The following is a 24,064-nucleotide window of genomic DNA, read 5'->3' as shown; positions in this document are numbered from 1 at the left end:
TGGTGTTACAGCCATGTGCAGGGATGAGGCCAGAGGGGAGCAAGGCACAGAGCTCCTGCATAACACCCATTCCTCAGACTTGCTCCCATCCCACGGGGATGGAGGCAGGGATGGGGGAGGTTGGAGGAAGCACTTCCTGGAGCAAGAAATGAGCAACAGAAATTATCTCCCTTTTCTCCACTGCCTTTCTCTCCATTCCCTGAACGAAAGGTGCAGCTGGGCTGATGCTCAAAGAGGTAAATTGATGAGAGCCATGGATGGTGAGGAGATTCAGTCCTCCTTCAGCTTGCCCATTACCTCCTCATCTAAATTCAGCTAAATGGACAATCCAGGGCCCAGAGTCCAACAGAAATACGATAAAATATAGTGTAATATGTGAAATTTTAAAGTTCTAGTAGCCACACACACAAAAAAAAAACCTCCCACAAAAACCAGTGACACTTTCATAATATATTTTATGTAAACCAGTGGATTCAAAATACTATCATTTCAACATGTATTTTGATGTGAGTGATTTTCATTCATTTTTCCCTAACATCTTTTAAATTTGGTGTGTCTTTTATACTTACAGCTCATCTCCATTCAAATGCTAAATTGTCACTGAAAATTTCTGATCTATATTTAGATTTCATAAAAATTTACAGTTGAAAAAAGTGTGTTTAGGGACTTCCCTGGCGGTTCAGTGGTTGAGATTTTGCCTTTCAATGCAGGGAGTGTGGGTTCAATCCCTGGTCTAGGAGCTAAGATCCCACATGCCTCGTGGCCAAAATACCAAAAACATGAAACAGAAGCAATACGGAAACAAAATTCAACAAAGATTTCAAAAATGGTCCACATTTTTAAAAACTCAAAAAAAAAGCATATACACACTCAAGTTGCTTCAACATTAAATTTTCCAAGTAACTGAATCAATTATTAGCTTTAAAATTTAAATTTATTAAAATAAATGGAGTTTCTCAGTTTCAATAGCCACGTTCCAAGCACTCAGAGCCACATCCGGCCACTGGCCGTTTCAGCCACTGTGCAGATATGGAACCCTAGCCGCCTCTGACAGACGCTTTGGAAGGGTTAGCCCTAGATGACTGTCACATAAAATAAACCTGGAAGAAAGCCCTGGAAGGTGAAGATGGGGGAAAGAGACAGAGGATGGGGAAATCCAGGGAGGTGGACTGGGAGGACAGGAGAAAAGAGGGCAGGCAGGAAATCAGGCTGAGGCAAGCAAGCCAGCAGACACTGGGCGTGGCTCTCCTCCTCCATGCACCTCTTCCGCTTCTGGGGGTCCCCAGCCCTCCCTGCCCTGGCCACGCCCCTCAGCCACACCCTGGGGTCCAGGTGCTCAACGGTCACATGGCCTAGGGCACCCTCGCCTTTGAGGAAGGTTGGGCCATGGGCACGAGGGCATCTGGTTAACTTCCAGGGATCTCGCTGAAGGACGCTGGCCAGGTGCAGGACCTCTCTCCCCATTTCCTTGGAGTCCTAACATTCCCTCATGGGACAAGGTGTCTCCTCTCTTCCAGAACCTGCCATCCTGAAGAGGGCGAATGCCTGAAACCCATGTCTCTTGACTTGTTAGCTGTGCCCTATCCCTCACATGAGAAGGAGTCACCTTCCTTCAAGGCATGGGGAAAAGCTTGAGACCCACTTACAAGAGAAAGCAATACCTCCAGGGCCGCCTGCCAGGCAGCAGAAGTGCCACCTGGGCAGTGGGGTCACTGTGGCGTCACCATGCACGTCCACACTGGACACAATCCTCTGGCTCAGATTCAACAGTCACAAGGTATAGGGGAAGGTGTGAGGCCGGGACAACGCCATGGAGGAGAGTCCCCACACCCCACCCGTGCCCTTTCACTATAGAATGACTGGACAGAAACAAGGGTCAGAGTGCTTTGTGGTACAGAATTATTCACCATAATCGCAGGGCAGCATAGCATCGAGACTGCAGTCAACCAGGGACTCAGTAATGCCTCCCGCCGGTACACTCTTGACTGTGTCAGTGTATCTTCACGCCCTTATCCAACAACCCAGGGAAAGAGAAAGCCCTGCCCCGATCTTATAAGGAAAATGAAATAAGGGCTGGTGCTCTGGGCTCTCATGGCCACAAAACTCCCCAAGTGGAGGATCTTCAATGACAGTGCAAGGTCCACCCTCCACAGCTCTAGCGACACGGAAACGCCTTCATGTAACAGAATTTACCATGCTTATCACAGTCATGCCACAACCTCATAAAACCCCACACAATAAAGACACTAAAGGCCTTTGTGACAATTTCTGGAAAGTCAACCGCAACCCCCGCCTCCAATCTGCTTTGGAACATTAAACTCCAGCATCTTCTCAGAAAAAGTTTGAAGTTTGACCACTACTGCTAGCAGACAAAGGAGTCAGCTTAACTCTGGGGATGTTCCCCTCACCTCTAGTTCAGTGAACCAAATTTCCCAAGGACATATTCACTGAACTCTCTCCTTCCCTAAAGCTGAACTGGAGATAAGGAATAAATACATACACACATATAAACACACACATATATAAATTCCATTTGTATAAAATTCTAAAAAATGCAAACTATAGTGACAGAAACCCCAGATCAGTGGTTGATTGGGGATGAGGTGGGAGATGAAGGGATTACAAGGGATATGAACAATTGTTGAGATGATGGAAATGTATGCTATCTTGATGGTGGTGATGGTTTCTCTACATACGTCAAGACTGCTCAAATTTTATACTCCGACTAGGTGTAATTTATCTTACATAGATTATACCTCAATAAAGCCATAAAAAAGAAGACGAAAATCCCCACAGAGCCAAATAACATCCTGCCCCAACCTGGCATTTCCATTCAGAGCTTATCCCCCGGGTGCATCAAGAAGGAGATGCCTGGCCAGGCCTGGAGCACATGTCTGGGACTCGTCCTGCTGGCGGGAGCCCAGGAGAGAGTGTGATCTCTACTCACATGGCCACTGTGACCTCCCCACACTGTAAGTCAAAGTCATTCTTTCTGTCTGAGCTCACTCATTTCAAATATTAACTTATAATTACCTGCAATGAAGACAACAGACACAGGGCCTACGAGTTCAAGGGCACACTGAGACCTCTATAGCAGCTCTGTGCCGGTGGTGACAGAGTTGACCTGCGTCTCTGAAACGGTGAGGCAGGTAACATAACCAGTTAGTTCATCTGCTGAAACTAGTATCCCAAGCTACCTAGACATCCAGCGACAGGTCCCATGCATCTTACTTTCACTGCTTCCCACCCATGCGACACATACCCATTTGAAAAGTTTTCTTGAATATGCTATGTCCTTTTCATGTAGAACAAACGTGGTCAGGAGCTCATCACTCCCTCTGAGCCACTGGGTAAAATCTGGATTAATCTTATGTGATACAATAAGAAATAAGTACGTGGTCTTTGTCTTCAGTTCCTGGCACAGAGATCCTAAATGTTATTTATAAGAAGCCCCTTTAAGCCATACCTCAGCTGATGCTAAAGAGGTGATGAAGGACTTGCCTTGTGGTCCAGTGGTTAAGAATCTGCCTGTTAAGGCAGGGGACATGGGTCCGATCCCTGATCTGGAAACAGTCCACATGCTGTGGGGCAACTAAGCCCATGTGCTACAGCTACTGAGTCTGTGCACCATAAACATTGAAGCCCACGGACCTAAAGACTGTGCTTGCAACAAAAGAAGCCCCCGCAATGAGAAACTTGAGCCCCACAATTAGAGAGTAGCCTCTGCTTGCTGCAACCAGAGAAAGCCCAAGTGCAGCAATGAAGACCCAGTACAGTCAAAATTAAATAAATAATAATTTTTAAAAAAATGAGGTGATGAAGCTTGGAGGATGGGGGCTGGTTGCCAGAGGAAACAACCATGTGACTGGAGGGCTGGAACTTTCAGCCCCAACCCTAATCCCTCGGAAGGGGAGAGTGGCTGGGAACTGAGCTCAATCACCAATGGGGATGATTTAATCAACCTTACCTGCATAGTGGGACCATAAAAACTCTAAACAATGAAGTTCAGAGTGCTGCCAAGGGCGGTGCTAAGATAGGGGTGCACCCCCAGAGGACATGGAAGCTCTGCGTCCTTTCTCCATACCTTGACCTACGGACCTCTTTATCTGGCTGTTCATCTGCATCCCTCGTAATATTCTTTATGACAAACTGGCAAATGTAAGTAAATGTTTACCTGAGTTTTGTGAGCTGTTCTAGCAAAATATCAGACCTGAGGAGTCATGGAAACTTGCAATTTATAGTCAGAGACACAGGTGACAACCTGGGACTTGCAATTGATGTCTAAAGCAGGGGCAGGCTTGTGGGACTGAGCTCGCAGCCTTTGGCATCTGCAATATCGTCAGCTAATGTCAGAACTGAGTTGTTAATAAACTGTAGAACACAGCTGGTGTCCACCAAGAACTAGAGAATTGCTTGGTGTGGAGAAACCTACAGGTTTGTCAAAAGTGTTAAAAGGAAACAGTATTTTCCTTTATCTCTCTTCTATCATTCAAAGTAACTTCCAGCTGACTACCTTTCTCATATTTCCTTATTCAGTAGCAAAGATTTAATGAGGAACCACTGTCTGCTTTAACACAGATTAAGTGACGGTGATTCAACCATGGTTTAGATACAGATTCTCCAGGCAAGAACACTGGAGTGGGTTGCCATTTCCTTCTCCAATGCATGAAAATGAAAAGTTAAAGTGAAGTCGCTCAGTCGTGTCCGACCCTCAGCGACCCCATGGACTGCAGCCTACCAGGCTCCTCCGTCCATGGGATGTTCCAGGCAGGAGTCCCGGAGTGGGGTGCCATTGCCTTCTCCTTAGCTACAGTACCTGTATTCAATGATAACTGACATCACAATCTTAATTTGAGGAGACAGACAGAAACCATTAACCATGATATATTAAAGAGTTGTGTGAAAAGATGCTACATGTCTTATCAACAAAAGGACTAAACAAACTGTATATCCCTAAGATGGAATACCATTCAGCACAAAGTTACAACTTACCGATATACCCCAAAACGTGAATCTCAGGAAATTACCTTGAGGAAAGAAGTCAGATACAAGAGTACACTTGTGTTATTCCATTTATATGAAGTTCAAAAGTAAAACTAATGTATGGTGACAGAGGTTGGAAACAGCCATTGCTTCTGTGGAAGCCACTGCCTCTAGGAAGGAAGGGGGGGACCACTTGGGGAACAGTAAGCACTCTACAGTTTCACTGGAGTGGTGGTTAGACAGGCAGACACATTTTCAAGACTCATCCAATTGTACACTTCTAAGATCTGTGCATTTTTCTGTATGTACATTATTCCTGGATTTACAATATACATACATGAATGTTAAGAAATCACAGTGGAAAAAGTCACTTGTTTTTCTGAGTCTAATCAGAAAATACTTCACAAAGAGTGACACTTGAGCAGGACCTTGAAGGAAGAATACCATGTTTTCTGGTTGGAGCTAAAAACAAGAAAAAAGATGTGGAGGTTTGAGAGTCCCTGGTACATAGTAAGCAGAGGTTTCAGGGATGTGTTTGAAAATGCCTGGGAAGAGAGGATAGGGAATGGTGGGAGGCAGGATAGTAGTTGGGATCAGAGTGTGAAAGGCTTTGTATCATATATTTTATGATATATGAAATATCATATACTTTATTTTTTTGATAATACCTTTTTTTTTTCAATTTTATTTATTTGATTTTTAAAAAATCTTTTTGGCCATGTCATAAGGCATGGGGATCTTAATTCCCTGACTAGAGATCAAACTCATGTCCCTGCATTGGAAGCGTGGAGTCTTAATCCACTGGGACAGGCAAGTCCCCATATATACTTTCTAATAAGGACAACAACAATAAAAAAATCACAGAAGTGCCTAGATTATGTTTTGGTTGATTCTGTAAATAATATCTACTCATTCTTTAAAAATATAAGTATTTAATTAAGTAGTAAAAAAAAATTGGCTGCATACCAAGACACGTGGGATCTTAAGTTTGATCAGGGATCAAACTTGTGCCCCCTGCATTGGAAGTCTTAACCACTGAACCTCCAGGGAAATCCCCTAATTATGTATAAAGCCAAAAAGTCCCCCATATTCTTAACTCTCGAAATTGTCATAGCTAACTTTTTTTTTTGCCATTCCATGTGGTTTGTGGGATCTTAGTTCCCCTGCCAGGGATGGAACTCACATCCTTGGGAGTGAGAGCGCAGAGCTCTAAGCACTGGACCACCAGGAAATTTCCACTAAAAATTTATCTTTCCACAATTAATTTATGTTTGTGTGTTAAACATTCATTTTCAAATATTTAATAAATAGATCTCACCCGCTTTAACTATTGTATTCTTGGTATCTAGCACAAAGTCTGGCATACTGAATGGGAAAATGCTTTATACCTTGCTTTTTGTTTTCTAGCATATTCCGAATAACTTCATTCTTTTTAAATGGCTGAAAAGTGTTCTGCAATTGGAGGCAAAGCTCTACTGACAGACAGACATTACAAATTCTTTACAGTTACAAGACTATTACAAGAGGCTTATGTACCTGGATCTATTTCTGGAGGATCAATTCCTAGAAAAGGAATTGCTGGCTCAAAAAAATGCACATCTCATGGATTCTAGAAAGATGGTACTGATAAACCTATTTGCAGGGCAGCAATGGAGATGCAGACATAGAGAACAGATCTGTGAACATGGTCGAGGAAGGAGAGGGTGGGACGAACGGAGAGCGAGGACGAATGAAGACAGCAGCATGGAAGCACAGCATCATATGGGAAACAGCCAGTGGGGTTTGCTGGGTGACGCAGGGAGCTCGGCACGGTGCTCTGTGACAACCTATGGGGGTGGGATGGGGGTGCGAGAGGTGCGAGGACGGGGGGACATATGTATGCCTGTGGCTAACTCTTACTGATGTGTGGCAGAAACCAGCACAGTATTACAAAGCAATTATTTTCCAATACAATTTTTTTTAAAGACAATAAACTTAACAATTTTAAAACACACATCTCAAAACCTTATCAATATTTTATAAATTTTGCTAAATTACCACCCAAAAGGATTGTACTGGTTTGTTCGCTGACAAGCTATTCCAACCTTATCCTCAACAGTTCTTTATTTTATTGAGACTGACATACAGCATTGTATAAACATAAGGTATATGGTATAATGATGTGACTTACATACATTATGAAAATGATTATCACAATATGTTTAATGAACATCTATTATCTCATACAGATACAAAATTGAAGAAACTGAAAAAAATTTGTGTGTGATGAGAACTCTTAGGATTTGCTCTCTGAATCTTCACATACAACGTATAGGAATGGTAATTATTGGAGAAGGGAATGGCAACCCACTCCAGAACTCTTGCCTGGAAAACTCTATAGACAGAGGAACCTGGAAGGCTACAGTCCCTGACATCACAAGAGTCACACATGACTTAGCAACTAAACAACCACCATCACCAATATTAATTATATTTATCATGTTGTACATTATATCCCTAGTAGTTATTTAACTTATAACTGCAAGTCATAGTAGTTTATGACTGCTTTATTCAATTTCCCCCTTCCCCTACTCCCCACCTCTGATAACCATATATCTGATCTTTTTCCATTTTTTATTTATTATTGTTTATTATCAAGCATAACTGACCTATAACACCATGCTAGTTCTTATATTACATAATGTAGTGATTTGGTATTTCTATATAATTCAAAATTATCACCACAATAAATCTGGTTACAAAGTGTCACCATACAAAGATACTACAGTGATTGACTATATTCCTCACACTGTACGTTTCATACCCATGACTCATTTATTTTGCAACTGGCAGCTTGTACCTCTTAAATCTCCCTCACCAATTTCTTTTCTCTCCCCACACCTTCCTCTAGTAACCACCTGTTTAGTTCTCTGTATCTATAACTCTGTTTCTGTTATGTTTGTTTTTAAAATTTCATGTATAAATGAAATCATACAGTATTTGTCTTTCCTTGCTGACATTTCCCAAAGTTTAATACCCTCATGTTGTTGAAAATGGCAAGATTTCACTCTTTTTATGGCTGAGTAATATTCCATGGTATTTTATATTATACACACACACACATATATAAATATACTGGGCTTCCCTTGTGGCTCAGCTCGTAAAGAATTCGCCTGCAATGCTGGAGACCTGGGTTCAATTCCTAGTTGGGAGGGTCCTCTGGAAAAGGGAAAGGCTACCCACTCCAGTATTCTGGCCTGGAGAATTCCATGGACTATACATATAGTCCATGGGGTGTAGAGTCAGACATGACTGAGCGACTTTCACCTCATATAAATATATATAGCACATCTTCTTTACCCATTTACCTATCGATAGGCACATGTGGATTGCTCCCATATCTTGGCTATTATAAATGCTGCAATGAACACAGGGTGCATGTATTTTTTTAAATTAGTTTTTGTTTTCTCTGGATAAATACCAACGGGTGGAACTGCTGGATCATACCGTAGCTCTATTTTTAACTTTCTGAAGAACCTCCATACTGTTTTCCATAGTGACTAAATCAACTTACATTCTCATCAACAGTCCAGAGGCTTGCCTTTTCACTGCATCCTTGCCATCACTTGTTATTTGCAGCCTTTCTGATGATACCACCTGACAGGTGTGAGGTGACATCTCAGTGTAGTTTTGATTTGTATTTCCCTGACGATTAGTGATGTGGAGCACCTTTTCACGCACCTGTTGGCCATCTAAGTATCTTCTCTGGAAAAATGTCTTTTCAGATCCTCTGGTTGTTTAATTGGATTGTTTGTGGGTTTTCTTTTTTTTTAATGTTGAGTTTTATGAGTTCCTTATATATTTTATTAACCCTTTATCAGATATATTATTTGCAAATATCTTCTCCCATTCAGTAAGTGGCCTTTTCATTTTGATGATAGTTTCTTCTGCTGTGCAAAAAGCTTTTTAGTTTGATGTAGTCCCATTTATTTTTGCTTGTTTTCCTTGAGACATATTAAAAAAAAATTACTAAAACTGATACCAGAGTACTGCCTTTGTTTTCTTCTAGAAGTTCTATGGTTTTATGTGTCTGTTTTTTATGCCAATACTATAATGTTTTGATAACTACAGCTTTATAACATATCTTTTTTGGTAGAATTCTTCAGTGAAGCCTTTTAGGAATTTATGTAAACTACAAATTCAGAGTCTTTAATACACATAGGGAATTTCTGGTTAGCTCCAATATATAAAGAGCTTGAAAGCTGTCACTCCCACACTTAAGAGTAATAAAATTCTAAAAGTGAAAATCAGTATTTTTCTCACCTTCATTAGAGAAGGTTAAGGGATGTAGGCTCACCAAAAAACAGATTTAGTCTTAAGATTATAGGACATCTCCTCTTCCACACCAACCTTACTGTCAGCCAACAGGGCTCCAATAAAAAACAGTGGATTACAGTTCAAAGGTCTGCAAGACATGGACTTTCTTTGAGAAGGAGCACATGAGAAAGCCCAAAGTCAAAGGGGAGACAAAAGCAAGGGCACTGGAAGGACCGGAAGCCTCTGGTACTCAGAACTGCAGCAAACATTAAACACAGTCCAACTCTTGCTCAGACTGACACAAAACTTATATTAAAGGCCTATTTACTTCAGTTACTATTACCCAATACATATGTCCAGCTTTCAATCAATAATTACAAGGCACATTAAGAGGCAAGAAAAAACACAGTCTACAGATATAGGGATATTCAGATTTTCTAGTCCTTCTTGAGTAGTTTTTATTTAATTAAAAATTTGTTTTCTTTAAATTTTGGCTGCACAAGCTCTTCCTTGAGGCATGAGGACTTTCTCTAGCTGCAGAGCATGGCCTCGAGAGTATGCAGGCTCAGCGGTTGTGGGAGGCAGGCTTAGATGCCCCGAGGCACATGGGATCTTAGTTCCCCAACCAGGGATCAAACCCAAGCCCCCTGTACTGGAAGGTGGATTCCCAACTACCGGACTACCAGGGAAGTCCCTTGAGTGAGCTTTATTAAAATGGAATTTGTCTGCTTCATTTAAAATTTTAATTTATTGCCTTTAAGTTCTTCATAATATTCCCTTTTTATTTAATAATGTAGATGCTGTGATGATATCTTCACTTATTACTGATATTCATATTTTGTATCCTCTCTTTTCTCCTTATCAATCTGGACACAGTTTTACCAACTGTATTGATTTTCTCAAAGAAGATTTTCATTTCATTGATTTCTCCACTTTTTTCTGCTTTCTATCTGACTTACGCTATTCTTGTATGCTCTTCTCTTCTGAATTCCTTTCTTCTGCTTATTTTAGCTTTAGTTTGCTCCCCTGTCTCTAAAAACTTCTGGCCTCTCGCATGTGGGATCTCAGTTCCCTGACCAACGATCAAACCCACACCCCCTGCATTGGAAGTGCAGAGACTTGGCCACTGGACTGCAGGAAAGTCCCTCCTCTGTTTCTAAAGTAAAAGTTCAAGTTCTTGTTTTTAAACATTTTAACTGATATAACATTTAATGCTGAAAGCGTCCCACTGCATTCTCTCCTCAGGGACTCTACTTTGGCAATTATCCCCTCTACTACATCAATTTTTCCCTTTCCACTGAATCATCCTCATCTTCTTACAAACATGCTGTTACAGTACAATATTATAGAGGAAAAAAAAAAAAAAACAAAACAGAAGAATGCCCTCTCCTGCTCCCACATTCTTCTCAGGCTATCATCCAATTCCCCTATTATAATTATACGGTTATCTGTATTCTACATGCTGTGGCTACTTCCTTATCTCCCAATCTCTATAATCCACTCAGTTTAGGTATTCACCCCTACACTGAAACTACTTTTATCAAAGTCACCAGAAAATTTCATCTCTCCATATGCAAAGATCAATTCTTACTGTTAGTAGAATTCTCATGTTAGTCATTGCTCAGCAGCATTTGACATACATCCCTAGCTCCAAGGCCACTATGCCCTCCTGGTTTTTCTTCTTTCCTCAGTGATCACACCACCTCTACCTGTCAATTGGAGTGCACCCAGAGTTCAGCCCACAGTCCCACTTTTTCCTCTGATATACATCCATGACCCAGGTACCCTTCTTCATGTCTAAAACTTTAACTATCATCTTATGTATTCAAGCTATTTGATATCATTTCCTAATTTGTAGTGCATTTTGTAGCTGCCTTATATATTCTCAAAAAACAATGATCCTCACCATCTTGTTCTTTTCTACCCTTTTAAAGTCTCTCTCTCTCTTACACACACCCACACAGTAAAGTATCTGATACAATGTTCTGTGCATGGTGAGCCTTGATTAAACACTAGATTCCATCTCTAATTTTGCTCAAGCACAGAAAATATGTATAGATTTACTATTAGGTAGAAGCAGGATTTACAGTGACCCACACTTAAGCAACAAGTACCACCTACTAATTATTGAATATTAAAGCCAGGGCTTATAATCTACTGTCATCCCCTTAGAATGTGTCAAATCCCCAATTCTTCTACGGAGGCTGAGACCATAAGCCTGGAGTGGTTCCTTCACTCAGCATTTTCAGTGAGGCAAAGGTAAAATACGTAGTTCTTTCCATTGAAGCTTTCTTATGTGTTGAGGCTGGTCACAGGGAAATCCCTGTTCCAACTAAATATCAAACAAATAATAATTAAACTAGAGCCACAATTCCAGTGCAGAAGGAACAGAGAAATTGTACATGAATCTGGGCTGTCATCTGAGGAAAGCCTACCTTTTCTCTTACCTTACAAGTTATGTTTTTGTTACTATTGTTTCAACTATGTATGTATTTATTTGGCTGCGTTGGGTGTTCCTTACGGCACTTGAGATCTTCGCTGCAGCATGTGGGAGCTTTCCTTGTGGGGCTCGGGATCTTCTGTTGCGAGGCACAGGCACTTCCAGGCGGCACGCAGGCTTCTCTGGTTGCAGTGCTCAGGCTCAGTACTTGCAGCAGGCAGACTTAGTTGCTCCACAGCATGTGGGATCTTAGTTCCCCGACCAGGGATCACACCTGCATCTCCTGCATTGGAAGGCAGATTCTTAACCCCTGGACCACCAGGGAAGTTAGGCCAGAATCCTTGGTTCCTGAGGATACTTCCCTGAATAACACAGTTAACATAAACGTGGAGCAGCCTCATTTTAAACCAGTATCAGGACGCATCACACGGTATCAAGTTTCAGGCCCTAACAACTCTCTGTGTAACCTGTCTGATGGTGGAGGCCAAGCTCGGCCCTTTAGCCACACTGACTCCACACCGAGGGAAGGAAAACAAAAATGACTCTATAGGCCGCTCAGGGTCACTGGTAGAAACTAAATTATACTATCCTGGTCAACCAACTGCCATCTTTAGCCAGGATTCCATGATGGTTTATAAATTCACTATCTCACAATTACTTAGGAGACGTTTTCAAGGGCATTCAGGGCCTTCAAGAATTCTCCTCCACTAGGTTTATGACACCTCAAGGAATTTGCCTGCACCAAACTGTTTCTGAACAAACAGAAATGAAATCAGCCTTTTGAATTTTAAATCAGAAAACAAAGATTTCTCTTTGAAAAGAATCTCAGAGTTGACCAGTTACAAACAACATACAATCAAATTTTGTAAGAGGCAAAAATTGTAGTAACAGATACTGAAGGACACACTATTCCAAAGAAGAGGAAACACGAGAAACAAGTCCTGACAGTCTTTTTATTGTTTACTGGAAAATACAGGTCTGGAAAGAGTATGGCATCGTGTACTGAACGTAAGGTCTGATACTGCAAGTATACATGACATAACAGTATAACTTATATAAAATGATACATATCCTACACAGGGACAGTGCCCAGCCCTCTAAACACTAAAATTTAATGGGATGAAGCAAAGTCTTTTATTAAATGAGAAATGTAAACAATGCAATCATATACAAAGTGCTCTAAGAGAAGAACTCTGAAACTGTTTTGTTGTGACATCTGTCTACCTAGAGTTGGGAATGGTTGAGCCTTAGGAAAACTAAGTCAACAAAAAGCTGAAACTCTCAAGGAGTTCTTCCCAGGGAGCCGGCTGCTGACACCTGAGGCAGGCTGCCATCCTGACTTCTCTGGAGCCCTCAGGCCCACTCTGACCATTAATCCTTGTCTCAGGGCTAGTGTGAGGCCAGCGGGAAGAGGATCAGGTGAGAAGACACTCCTGTCCTGACTGCTTGTCCTGCACCAACTCCATGCAGTAAGAATACCCGTAACTGCCACTCCTAGCAAAAAATGAAATGTGCTTGAGAAGAAGAATACTAACGTTGGGAACAAAAGCCCTCTTCTATACAATCTGCAGATACCATTCATTCCTTTCAACCATGTTTTCACTAAGCTTCCAAAGAGGCTGCTACTATTCTATTGCCGGTCACACAGGCCACGATCAAGGGTAACAAAACGTCTCCAGCTACAACCACTAACTCAAATGAGTTTAAAAAAATAATAATACAAATTTATTAGAGAACCATAATCGATCTCAGTGATTCACACAGCAACAGAGTCAAGCACTGCAACAACATTCACATTCCACGGTCAACTTTAACTACAGCCTCACTTCCTCCAAACTGAGAAAGCCCCGTGTGGAGGAGAACATACAAGATTTCCACTATCACCTCCTCTCCAAACACTATTAGGGCTCAGAAAGTTCCTTAGAGGTAACAAATGCAAAAAAAGAGAAAAGATAAAAAGAAAGCACACCTCAATATATATACACAACAGAGGAAGACTGCTCTCCCTCTGTGCTTCCTTGGATCAAGCAAAGCAAGGTTATTTGCAGTAACAGTGCCTAAGCTGACTATGGCAACACTCACAAGAGAAATAAGGAGCTACAAAGTTCCTTTATTCATAGGTAATCATGGATTACTAAATAATTACTAAATAATTTCCTGAATTAAAACGACAGTCTCACCATCAAAGAAAATTTTCTTCCTGCCTGAGATGCATTTATAAATGAAATTTTACAATATCCTAGATTCTTAATATTGAACTATTAATGCACAGAAGACATCCTCAGAGCTCAAGTATGACTAACATCAATATTCTCTGATATTTCTACACTTTAAAGATCAGCAAATATTTTACCAGATTATCCATTCAAGAGATTTGCAAGTCTACTGTTATAACCAACTGTATCTTTTTCTTATATCCTGTTCATCAAAGAACACCATGTTCCAATAGGAATGAAGCCCAGGTCAATGGGTATATAATTCCCTTTGATTCTGCACAGCAGATTTTACTGTTCAGTCTCTATGCCCTTGACTCTTCTATAACTCACCTAGTCTAAAGAAAATCTTGTATAAAGGTGGGAAGTTGCAAACCCCAGCAAAAACACTGGTGTCAGTGCTGAAATAAACTATAGGGGAATAACTATAATTGCTTACAAAACTGTTTATAGTTTTGCCAGAAACCCTACTGCTCCTGAATCTCCAGATTGAAAAATTAAAATAACTTAAATATGAGAGGGGATTTCACTGATAAAGGTCTAGTTCACATGTAAGGTTCTGGTTCTTAGAATGATGTGTGACTAACCCAAAATACTGGCTGCATTTCCATTTTAAACATATCTGTTAAATTCTTGTCAAATTCTCCCTTCTGTCACCTCACTGGTGAACCCTTTCATTTGCTGCTTCTATTTCTTTTGGCTAGTCTACTGCACATATGGGATTCGCTGAGGTTCTCACTTTAATGTGTACGGAATTTCCATTTCATACCAATAGCTCCCTAAAAGTCATCAACAGGGAACAATTTCTAGCTTAGTAAAGGCACAATTTCTCTTTACAGAGGAAACCAAAAAAGAGTCGTTTGGAAGCTGAACAAACATCTTAGATACGCCTATAAAGGGAACGCTCTATCTGCCAACAAAATCCAGAGACATTTACAAGATCTAAAGATTACATGGTCTATGTTAAAAGCATGAATTTGGCAAATTTAAGACATATTCCTAATTTTCCACTACACTATTTGGGGGAAATGTGCTAGTTAATATCACAGGAGCAAATTACGAGTGTCAACATTGCTCTACTGGCTTGTTCTCCTCCTGTTTTTAGTAACCTTCTGCCAGCTCCAGTGAAGCCTGTCCCAGGGTACATCACTCAGCAACCTGCAGAGCTGCTCAGAGACAGAACAACCGACTTCAGGTCAACTAGTCCAGCAGTGAGCACTCAGCTGGTAAACACTGCCCCGGGGCAGAGCCCATGAAGAGCCTTAAGCCCAGGACTTACAGAAGTTGCACAAAAATTCTTGGTTTTATATCATCTTCCCAGGAAGTTGGAAAACAACTGGGTTTTAGTTAAAGAAATGGAACCTATGCTCAAAAACAATGTAATGCTTCAAAAAAGCAAAATTGAGATTGGAAAGAGTAGAGAAAAATACAGTTTATTCGTCAATAGCTTACTTTGGCTAAATGATTATAGCGTCAGTGCAATCCATTATTGTAGTTTGAAGCATGGCCTCCCATGTTCTCATGAAACAGGGTACCAGTGAAGTACATGAAAACAGTTCATAGAGATGATAGCCCTTTAGCCTTCTGTGACTTCAGAACTCGAAAGACACAGGCTAACCAGGATTTATATTCAGATACTTGCCCAGTGCAGGCTGAGTTAAGAGACAGCAAAACATCTGATTTTTATTCACCTACAGTGTTCTCAGGAAGTTCCTATTTGGGCAGCGATGGTTCTCAACCTGGCTGCACATTGGTGTCATCTAGGAAGCTTTAAAAGAATTACCACGTGCCCAGACCAATTAAATCTGGAGATGGAGCCCAGAGATCGGTATTCTTTGTTTCCCCAGGAAGTTCTAACATGCACAGGCTGCACACCACAGATGTATCCCTTTCAGAAAGCTGTTGCATGAATGTCAAATCATGTCTAAATAGTTCGTTTCTTCTAAATTCCACCAGGAAAAGGGATGTTTAGAAAAAGGCACAGTTGTGCTTCCTCTAATGAGGCAGCTTACTGTTTGAGAAGTGCTAGTTCTCGGAGGTTATCTGGCACGCTGGTTGAAGAGGAGGAAGTCCTTATCTTGGCAGAGCAGGCAGAGTTTCAGGCTTCGGCAGCTGCCTCCAGAAACAAAGAAGGCCCAGACGCCCATGAGCACCATGATGATATATACCAACACCAGATTTAATCCATAGTGAGGACTGATTAAGGTCTGCAGAGGGAAAGAAAAGCAACCTTATTAAATATGTGGAATAACCTAAGATAATGGAAAATATGAAATACTTTCAATAGTGGAGGTGTGTTTCACCAAACATCTGATGTATGTCATGGGCCCACAGACACACAGGAATTAACCTGTTCAACAGACACTAGCCCATAAACCTGTGCTTTGCTGTATTCAAAGGGCAACCCTAGAAGGTAATCAGAAGCCAGACCTAATGAAATACCCAATAGAAGATAGATGTTATACAACCAGGGTCCAGTTTATAATCTTTTTTGTGTTAACTGGCTCTGAAAATTAAGAAAGTTAAGACAAGTCTGTGTTGAAAGTGAAAGTGTTAGTCACTCAGCTGTGTCCGACTCTTTGTGACCCCATGGACTGCAGCCTGCCAGGCTCCTCTGTCCATGGAATTTTCCAGACAACAATACTGGAGTGGACTGTCATCTTTTCTCCAGGGATCTTCCCAACCCAGGGATCAAACCTGGGTCTCCTGCATTACAGGTGGATTCTTTACCATCTGAGCCACTCTCTGTAATCAAGGGAACAAGAGGGAACAGCATCTCTTTTTCAGCTGCACAACTGCTGAGGGTTCCAAAAGTTCATTTAAAAACCACTGATGAGGTGCCACAAGGTATTAGTGAAGACCACAGTGCCTATCCTAACAGAGCTTATAGCAATAAGGGACACAGGCAATGCATGAAGAAACAAAATCACAGGGACGTCCTTGGTGGTCCAGTGGTTAAAAATCTGCCTTCTAATGCAGAGGACATGGGTTCGATCACTGATCAGGGAACTAAGATCTCACATGCCAGGGGACAATGAAGCCTACACGCCACAACTGGAGAGCCAAAAAATAAATACTTACACATTGTGATAAATGCTAGGACAGAATAACTACAACTGAGACGGTGCTAGTAAAGGTTAAGAACAAAGTGATCTACTCAAGGTGGACAAGGAAGGCGTTGAGAAAATGGCATTTAATCTGAGACTTATAAGAGGAGGTGTGAGCCAGCCTGGTTTAGACTAAGGGAGGGAACCCAAGCAGGGCAAAGAGTTTGGTGCAGCTGAGGATCTGAGAATCGCTATAAATGATGTGTAAGGATGGAGGGCAAGCGCGGAGATAGGAGAGGAAGGCAGGGGCCAGATAGGCATGTCAGTGCTAAGCGTGAATTTCACCCTCAGAACAATGAAGGGGTGCAGAAGGATGTTAGGTCAAGGAGCTGAACAGTTTTAGATTTTCAAACTGCAGAGAATGGATTCAAGGAGGCTATGGTGAAAGCAGGGAGAATAGTTAAGAAGACTCCTCACTGAATGAGTAGAGTGCAGGATGGTGACTTAGTCCAGGGTGGTGGTGGTAGAGACAGAGAGAATGGATGACAGGAAGTGGCAGGACTTGACTTGCTGGTGGATGGCATGTGAGAGAGACAGAGAACCCAGGAGTGACTTCCATGGTTCTGGCTTTTAGGAAATAGTGATAGTAACGAGCTAGGCAAGACTTGAGGAAGACCAAGCTTAAAACACTTGGGGAAAGACTAAGCTAGGAGTGATAGGTGGGAACCAAGTCCAAAGAGGACATACTAAGAGTGGGCTGGCTCTGAGATTTCAAAAAGCAGGTGTCAGGGGACTTCTCTGGTAGTCCATTGGTTAAGAGTCCATACTTTCAATGCAGAAACACAGGTTCAATCCTTGGTTGGGGAACTAAGATCCCAAATGCTGTGATGCATGGTCAAAAAAAAAAAAAAAAAAAACAGGTGTCAGGTAAGCAGTTAGTTTATGAGTATGAGGCTCTGAGGAAAGGCCTGGGCTAGAAAGAGAAATACAGAAGCATAGTTCATAAATGGTCTTAAAGCCACGGCTATGAATGTGATTACCCACAGAGCTAGAGAGAAGGGAAAAGTGAAGTCACGCTCCAGTCCTGAGAACAGTTATAAAGTATTTGTGCTGTTTAGTACTGCAGGAGCAAAGTAAAAGCACCAACACCACCCTACTGGCTTGACTCATACTGAAAAAGAGTTAGCAAGGCATCTGAGAAGAGCAAGGAGTGGGGTGAGAGGGAACCAGGACAGTACGATGCAGAAGCAAATGAGGAAATGTTACAAAGAGGGGGCGGCCAACTCCTTCTAAAGGCTGCTGAGATGAAAAAAAAAAAAAAACAAAACAAAAAACCCCAGCATCCTTTAGATATGGAGTGATTAGGTCCTTTTTAATCTTCAAACATGCAGTCTTAGAAGAGTGGTTGGACAGAAGCCAGAATGCACTAGGAACATGACCAATTTCGCTGTGATACAGACTAGGGAAAACAAGTCGTGGCTAGAAAGAGAACCGGCAATAATGAAGAGTTTTATCTAAGACATGTCTAGGGACTTTACTGGTGGTTCCCAGTGGCTAAGACTCTGCACCCCAAAAGCAGGGGGCCTGGCTTTGACCCCTGGTCAGGGAACTAGATTCCACATGCTACGACAAAGACCTGGCGCAGCCAAATAAAACAAAAGCGAGCCCCAAACCCAGATATGTCTACGTGCCGGTGAAGAGAGGGCAAGGCTGGTGATGGAGTACAGGAGTAAGGGCGCAAAGAATTAGGTTTGGAGCCCAAACAGAGGGGCTGGCCTTTGACAGGAGAAGGAATACTTTCTCTGCTCAACCAGGATAAGGTGGAGAAATGGGTTCTTTTTAAGAAAGAGGCTCTGACTGGGTCAAGGTTTCAGGGGGAGTACTCCCCAGCACCTCAGCGTCCTCACCCTCGCCCTGTCTGCACACTCCCTTGCGCGAAAGCCCCAGCCCTTTCCTACCCGTTGGCCAAGGTCACAGGCTGATTCTGCAGACAGCGCCTTGTGCTGCTGAGACTGTTTTTCTCAGGAAGCATCTGGGGGCACGGCAGGCACTGAGCCCTTCAGGTTCTCCTTTAGATTCTTAAGGATAATTCTGTTCCTCAAATCTGCTGAGTTTTAACATACTTTGTAGGGTGCTAAGCTACTTTCCATCTCTTTTTTAGCTTGTTTAATAAAATTATCTCTTTTAAACAATTACAGAAACAACGCGTGATTACTGTAGAAAATTAAAATGTACAAGTGAGTAAAATAAATTTTAAAACGTGAAATTCAGATAGGCTAATTTTTATACAACATTCAACATAAAGAGAATGTAAAGACAAACCACACTGTAGGAACAGTTATTTATAATACATATATCTAATAATGGAGAAGGAAATGGCAACCCACTCCACTATTCCTGCCTGGAGAATCCCATGGACAGAGGAGCCTGGCAGGCTACAGTCCATGGGGTCACAAAGAGTTGGACAAGACTGAAGTGACTAGGCAGGCATATCTAATAAAAGCCTCTTTTAGAGAATACCAAAAAAGAACCTAAAAAAAAAAAAAAAAGGACAGACGACCCAGTAGAATGATGGGTTAAAGATGTGAACAGGCACATCACAACAGAATTATCCAAATGGCTGATAAACATAGGAAGACACGCTCAACTTCATTCACCATCAAGAAACTGAAAATGAAAACCAAAATGGGATGCCACTACATACCCAGTGCTAGATATGGGTAACAATAAAAAGAATGCAATACCAAGTGTTGGTGAAGTGGTGGAGAAAATACAACTCATAAATTAAAGGTGGAGTGTAAGTTGATACAACCTCTCTGAAAAAGTGGGTAGTATGAACAATTGACATGTACACCCCATGACAAGGAATTCTACCCCAGGTATATATCCAGAAGAAATTTGCACACATTTTTACCAAGAGATATACACTAGAATGTTCAAAGCAGTACTGTTCGCAATGGTTAAAACCTGGAGACAGCATAAATGCCTCTCTATTGTGGAATGGATAAATTATGGTATAGTCATACCGTAGAACACTATTCTGCAAAGAAACAGCAATCAATAGCTATAAACAATTAATTTCCCAAACAAAGACTGAGTGAAAGGAGTCAGACACAAGAGCAAACACTGTACTGTTCTGTTTAAGGCAGGGCAAGCTATCGAGTCAGAAGTCAGGACCTGGAGGGGTGGCAGCAGGGAAGCAGAGAAGTAGCACCAGGAAGCTCACGGGAGCAGATGTTTTAGCTTTCATTTGGGTTCGAGTGACATTGGTGTGTTCACACTGGGAAAATTCATCAAGATGTACACACTGGACCTTGGTGGTCTAGTGGTTAAGACTCTGCACTTCCAGGGCAGGGGGTGTGGGTTTGATCCGTGGTTGGGGAAATAAGATCCCACATGCTGCTCAGTGAAGCCAAAAGATTAGGGGGGAAAAAAAAAAAGATGTACACTTCCGATTTATCTACTTTACTGTACATGTGCTATATTCATAAAACTTACACATTTTCTGAAATCTGTCATTCAGAGACAACTATTGTTAACATTTTGGTATCTAATCTTTCAAAATTTCTGGGTTCTTTTCAATCATCAGAGAGAATAATATAAACTCTTCAATATTCAACAATAGTTACTGGCCATCTCCTATGTGCCAGGGATTCAGGATACAAAGATTGACAAGATAAGATCCCATCCTTGATGATCAAACCCTATTGGAGAAGTAGATGTAAAAGCTGTATCAAATAAAATAATGCTGGCCCTGGAGAAGGGTTACAACACAGCTGTAAAAAAGGGCTAGGATAGTGCTTTCAGAAATGTGCACCTTTTCCAGGAAGGCCTCACACGAAATGAACAGTTTTCCAAACTGACCTAGGTTAGGAGGGAGACCCATCACTGCATATATAACAGCATGAACGACCTGCGAGCCACACTGGGTCAGTTTAGATAGAGTGTATGATATGAACTATGGGGAGCAGCAAGAGGTAAGTTTAGCACCAGTAAGACTCAGTAAGAGGCTTATGTCAAACAAAGAAGTCTGGGTTTTAGTCCACTGGCCTCTGCTACAACTCATCACTCTCTCTTCCTTAATACATTTAGCTTCAGGACACCTGACTCCTGGCTCTCTTCCTGCGTCACTAACTTGCTCCTTCTCAGTCTCCGTGGCTGGCTTCTGCTCTTGCCCCAACCTCAAGGTTGGGATGCCCCAGGGCTTAGTCCTCTGGCCTCTTCTCTCATCTGCTTAGATTCACTCCCTGTAATGACCTTTTAAAGCTTGGATTTCTCTCCCAAACTCCAGACTTTTTCACCCAAATACCCATCTGACATCTCCACTTGGATGTCCAACAGGCACCTCCAAGGTACCAGGCCCAAAGAGGATTCCTGCTCTCCCCTCACAAGCTTCTCCATCCCAGCTGATGGCAACTCCATCCTTTGGGATGCCCAGGCTCAAAATTTTGAAGATGTCCTGGCTCCTCTTTCTCTCCCTTGCCTTATCCAGTCTATCAGGAAACAGCTGTTAGCTCTACTATCAGAAACATGTCCTGAATCTGAACATTTCTCGTCGTCTCCACTGCTATCTCACCCAAGGTGTCCCCATCCTTCTCTTGATGATTTAATTTCTTCCCCTGTTACAGTCTACTCTGAAAACAGCAGTCAAAGTGAGTCTTTTAAAACGTGATTCAAATCAAGTCCCTGTATTCAACACCCTACAATGCATCCATTTCACTACGGGTAAAAGTCCAAGCCTTGCATTATCTAGATATGGTTCTCATTTCCAACCACTACTTCCATTTCCAATTGCAAATCTGTGACAGTATCTCCTACTAACTTCCCCCGGCTCATGGTTCTGGCCACTCTTGCTTCCATAAACATGCCAAGCATGTTCTTTAGTCTTAAGACTTTGCCACTAGCTGTTTAGTCTGTCATGTTCCTTCTCCAGACAGCCACATCACCAACCTGAAGCCTACTTTTAACTACCTAGTTTGAAACTTCAACATCCCCAGCCCCTACCATCTAGAATCTTTTTTTTTTAAATTATTTATTTTGGCTGTACTGGGTCTTAGTTGTATCATGTGAGATCTAGTTCTCTGACCAGGAATCGAATCCAAGTCCCCTACAATGGGAGCATAGAGTCTTCCCCACTGGACCACCAGGGAAGTCCCTTGAACCCTTTGAACCCACTCTGCTTCCCCTTTTTTCCCACAGCACCAATCAATTTCTAACATATTTTGTTTTATTATGTCTGTTGCTTATTGTCCCTTTCTCTCCACTAGATGGTAAAGGCAGAGTCTTGGTTTTTTCTGTAAATTATTTTGCTCACCTAGAACAGTGCCGGAACACAGAAGGCACTCACTATTTGTTGAATGAATGAATGGTGGACTGGATCCATAAGAAGGACATTGGCTTTTTCTTGCAATTTCCTTTCTGATTATTAAAGTATATACAGTAGAAATGGCAACTCACTCCAGTGTTTTTGCCTGGAGAATCCCATGGACGGAGGAGCCTGGTGGGCTGCAGTCCATGGGGTCGCGAAGAGTCAGACACGACTGAGCAACTTCACTTTCACTTTTCACTTTCTTTCATTGGAGAAGGAAATGGCAACCCCCTCCAGTGTTCTTGCCTGGAGAATCCCAGGGACGGGAGAGCCTGGTGGGCTGCCATCTATGGGGTCACACAGAGTCGGACACGACTGAAGTGACTTAGCAGCAGCAGAAAACTATAAAGAATAAAAGAACCCATCCAGAGATGAAAACTGTTAATACTTTAATGCATTCTCTCTCCAATTATTTTTTCATGAAGATTTGACTTTACATAATTGCCATCATTTGAGAAGGAAATGGCAACCCACTCCAGTGTTCTTGCCTGGAAAATCTCATGGACGGAGGAGCCTGGTGGGCTGCAGCCCATGGGGTCGTGAAGAGTTGGACACGACTGAGTGACTTCACTTTCACTTTTCACTTTCATGCATTGGAGAAGGAAATGGCAACCCAGTCCACTGTTCTTGCCTGGAGAATCCCAGGGACAGAGGAGACTGGTGGGCTGCTGTCTATGCGGTCGCACAGAGTCAGACACGACTGAAGCGACTTAGCAGCAGCAGCTGCCATCATTGGAGAAGGACATGGCAACCCACTCCAGTATTCTTGCCTAGAGAATTCCATGGACAGAGGAGCCTGGTGGGCTGCAGTCTATGGGGTCGCAGAGAGTCGGACACAACTGAGGCGACTTAGCACGCATGCATGCATTGGAGAAGGAAATGGCAACCCACTCCAGTATTCTTGCCTGGAGAATCCCAGGGATGGAGGGGCCTGGTGGGCTGCCATCTGTGGGGTTGCACAGAGTCAGACACAACTGAAGTGACTGAGCAGCAGCAGCAGCAGCTGCCATCATATTAAAGGTAACTTTAGTATCATATTAAGGGTAACTTTAGTATGACTGAAATGTTTTAGGTAGGGAAGGCAAAAAGATTGTTCTTTAGATGGGTGAGAGAGCAGAGTCGAGTATAAGAAAACTTGATATGAACTCTAAATGGATGGAGAGGAGAGAAATATGAAGCAGGATACCATCAGAAAGAACTTTTCAATACTTTAGGTGAGAAATGATGAAGGTCTAGACAAGGCAATGGCTGGGATCATTCTGATATAAGTATATGACAAGTTATGATTAAAGTCAGACCAAAGCATTAAACAGTACTTTAAAAATACACCTAGTCAAGTATTCTTTTCAACTTTCTTTTGAAAACTGACATTTTAATACCAGTGAGGAAGGATTAAGATGGGTACTATTTGGGAGGGGGTTTCACATTTTTTTGGCCATGTGGCATGTGGGTGGGCTCTTAGTTCCCTAACCAGGGATCAAACCTGAGCCCCCTGCATTGGAAACTTGGAGTCTTAACCACTGGACGGCCAGGGAAGTCCCAGGCACTCTTGATATTAATCAGAATGAGTAACAATAGTACAACCCTTTTGGAGAGAATTTTAGCAATCTGCATCAGGGGCTTTAATATCTTAAAATATTTAAAAATATTCCATTTGACTTCATAACTCCATTCGCTAGAATCTGAACAACGTATTGAAAAAGTTGCATATACAATG

The 24,064-nt window shown here is 42.0% G+C and overlaps 1 protein-coding gene across 1 annotated transcript in view; it reads right to left on the bottom strand.

Moving 5' to 3' along the window:
* Window positions 1–12,655: 12,655 nt before the first annotated feature.
* Window positions 12,656–24,064, bottom strand: part of APH1B (aph-1 homolog B, gamma-secretase subunit) — a 41,505-nt gene continuing 30,096 nt past the window's right edge. The window contains exons 6-7 of the mRNA XM_040226700.1: window positions 15,945–16,139; window positions 12,656–13,213 (exon numbers count right to left, since the gene is read on the bottom strand). Coding sequence (XP_040082634.1) covers window positions 15,972–16,139 — 168 coding nt within the window. The 3' untranslated portion in view covers window positions 12,656–13,213; window positions 15,945–15,971. The remainder of the gene's footprint in view (window positions 13,214–15,944; window positions 16,140–24,064) is intronic.

The sequence above is a fragment of the Oryx dammah genome, unplaced genomic scaffold, assembly GCF_014754425.2.
Source record: "Oryx dammah isolate SB20612 unplaced genomic scaffold, SCBI_Odam_1.1 HiC_scaffold_26, whole genome shotgun sequence".
Taxonomy (NCBI): Eukaryota; Metazoa; Chordata; class Mammalia; order Artiodactyla; family Bovidae; genus Oryx; species Oryx dammah.
The sequence above is the reverse complement of the archived record's forward strand: the minus strand, read 5'-3'. Positions and strand labels throughout refer to the sequence as shown.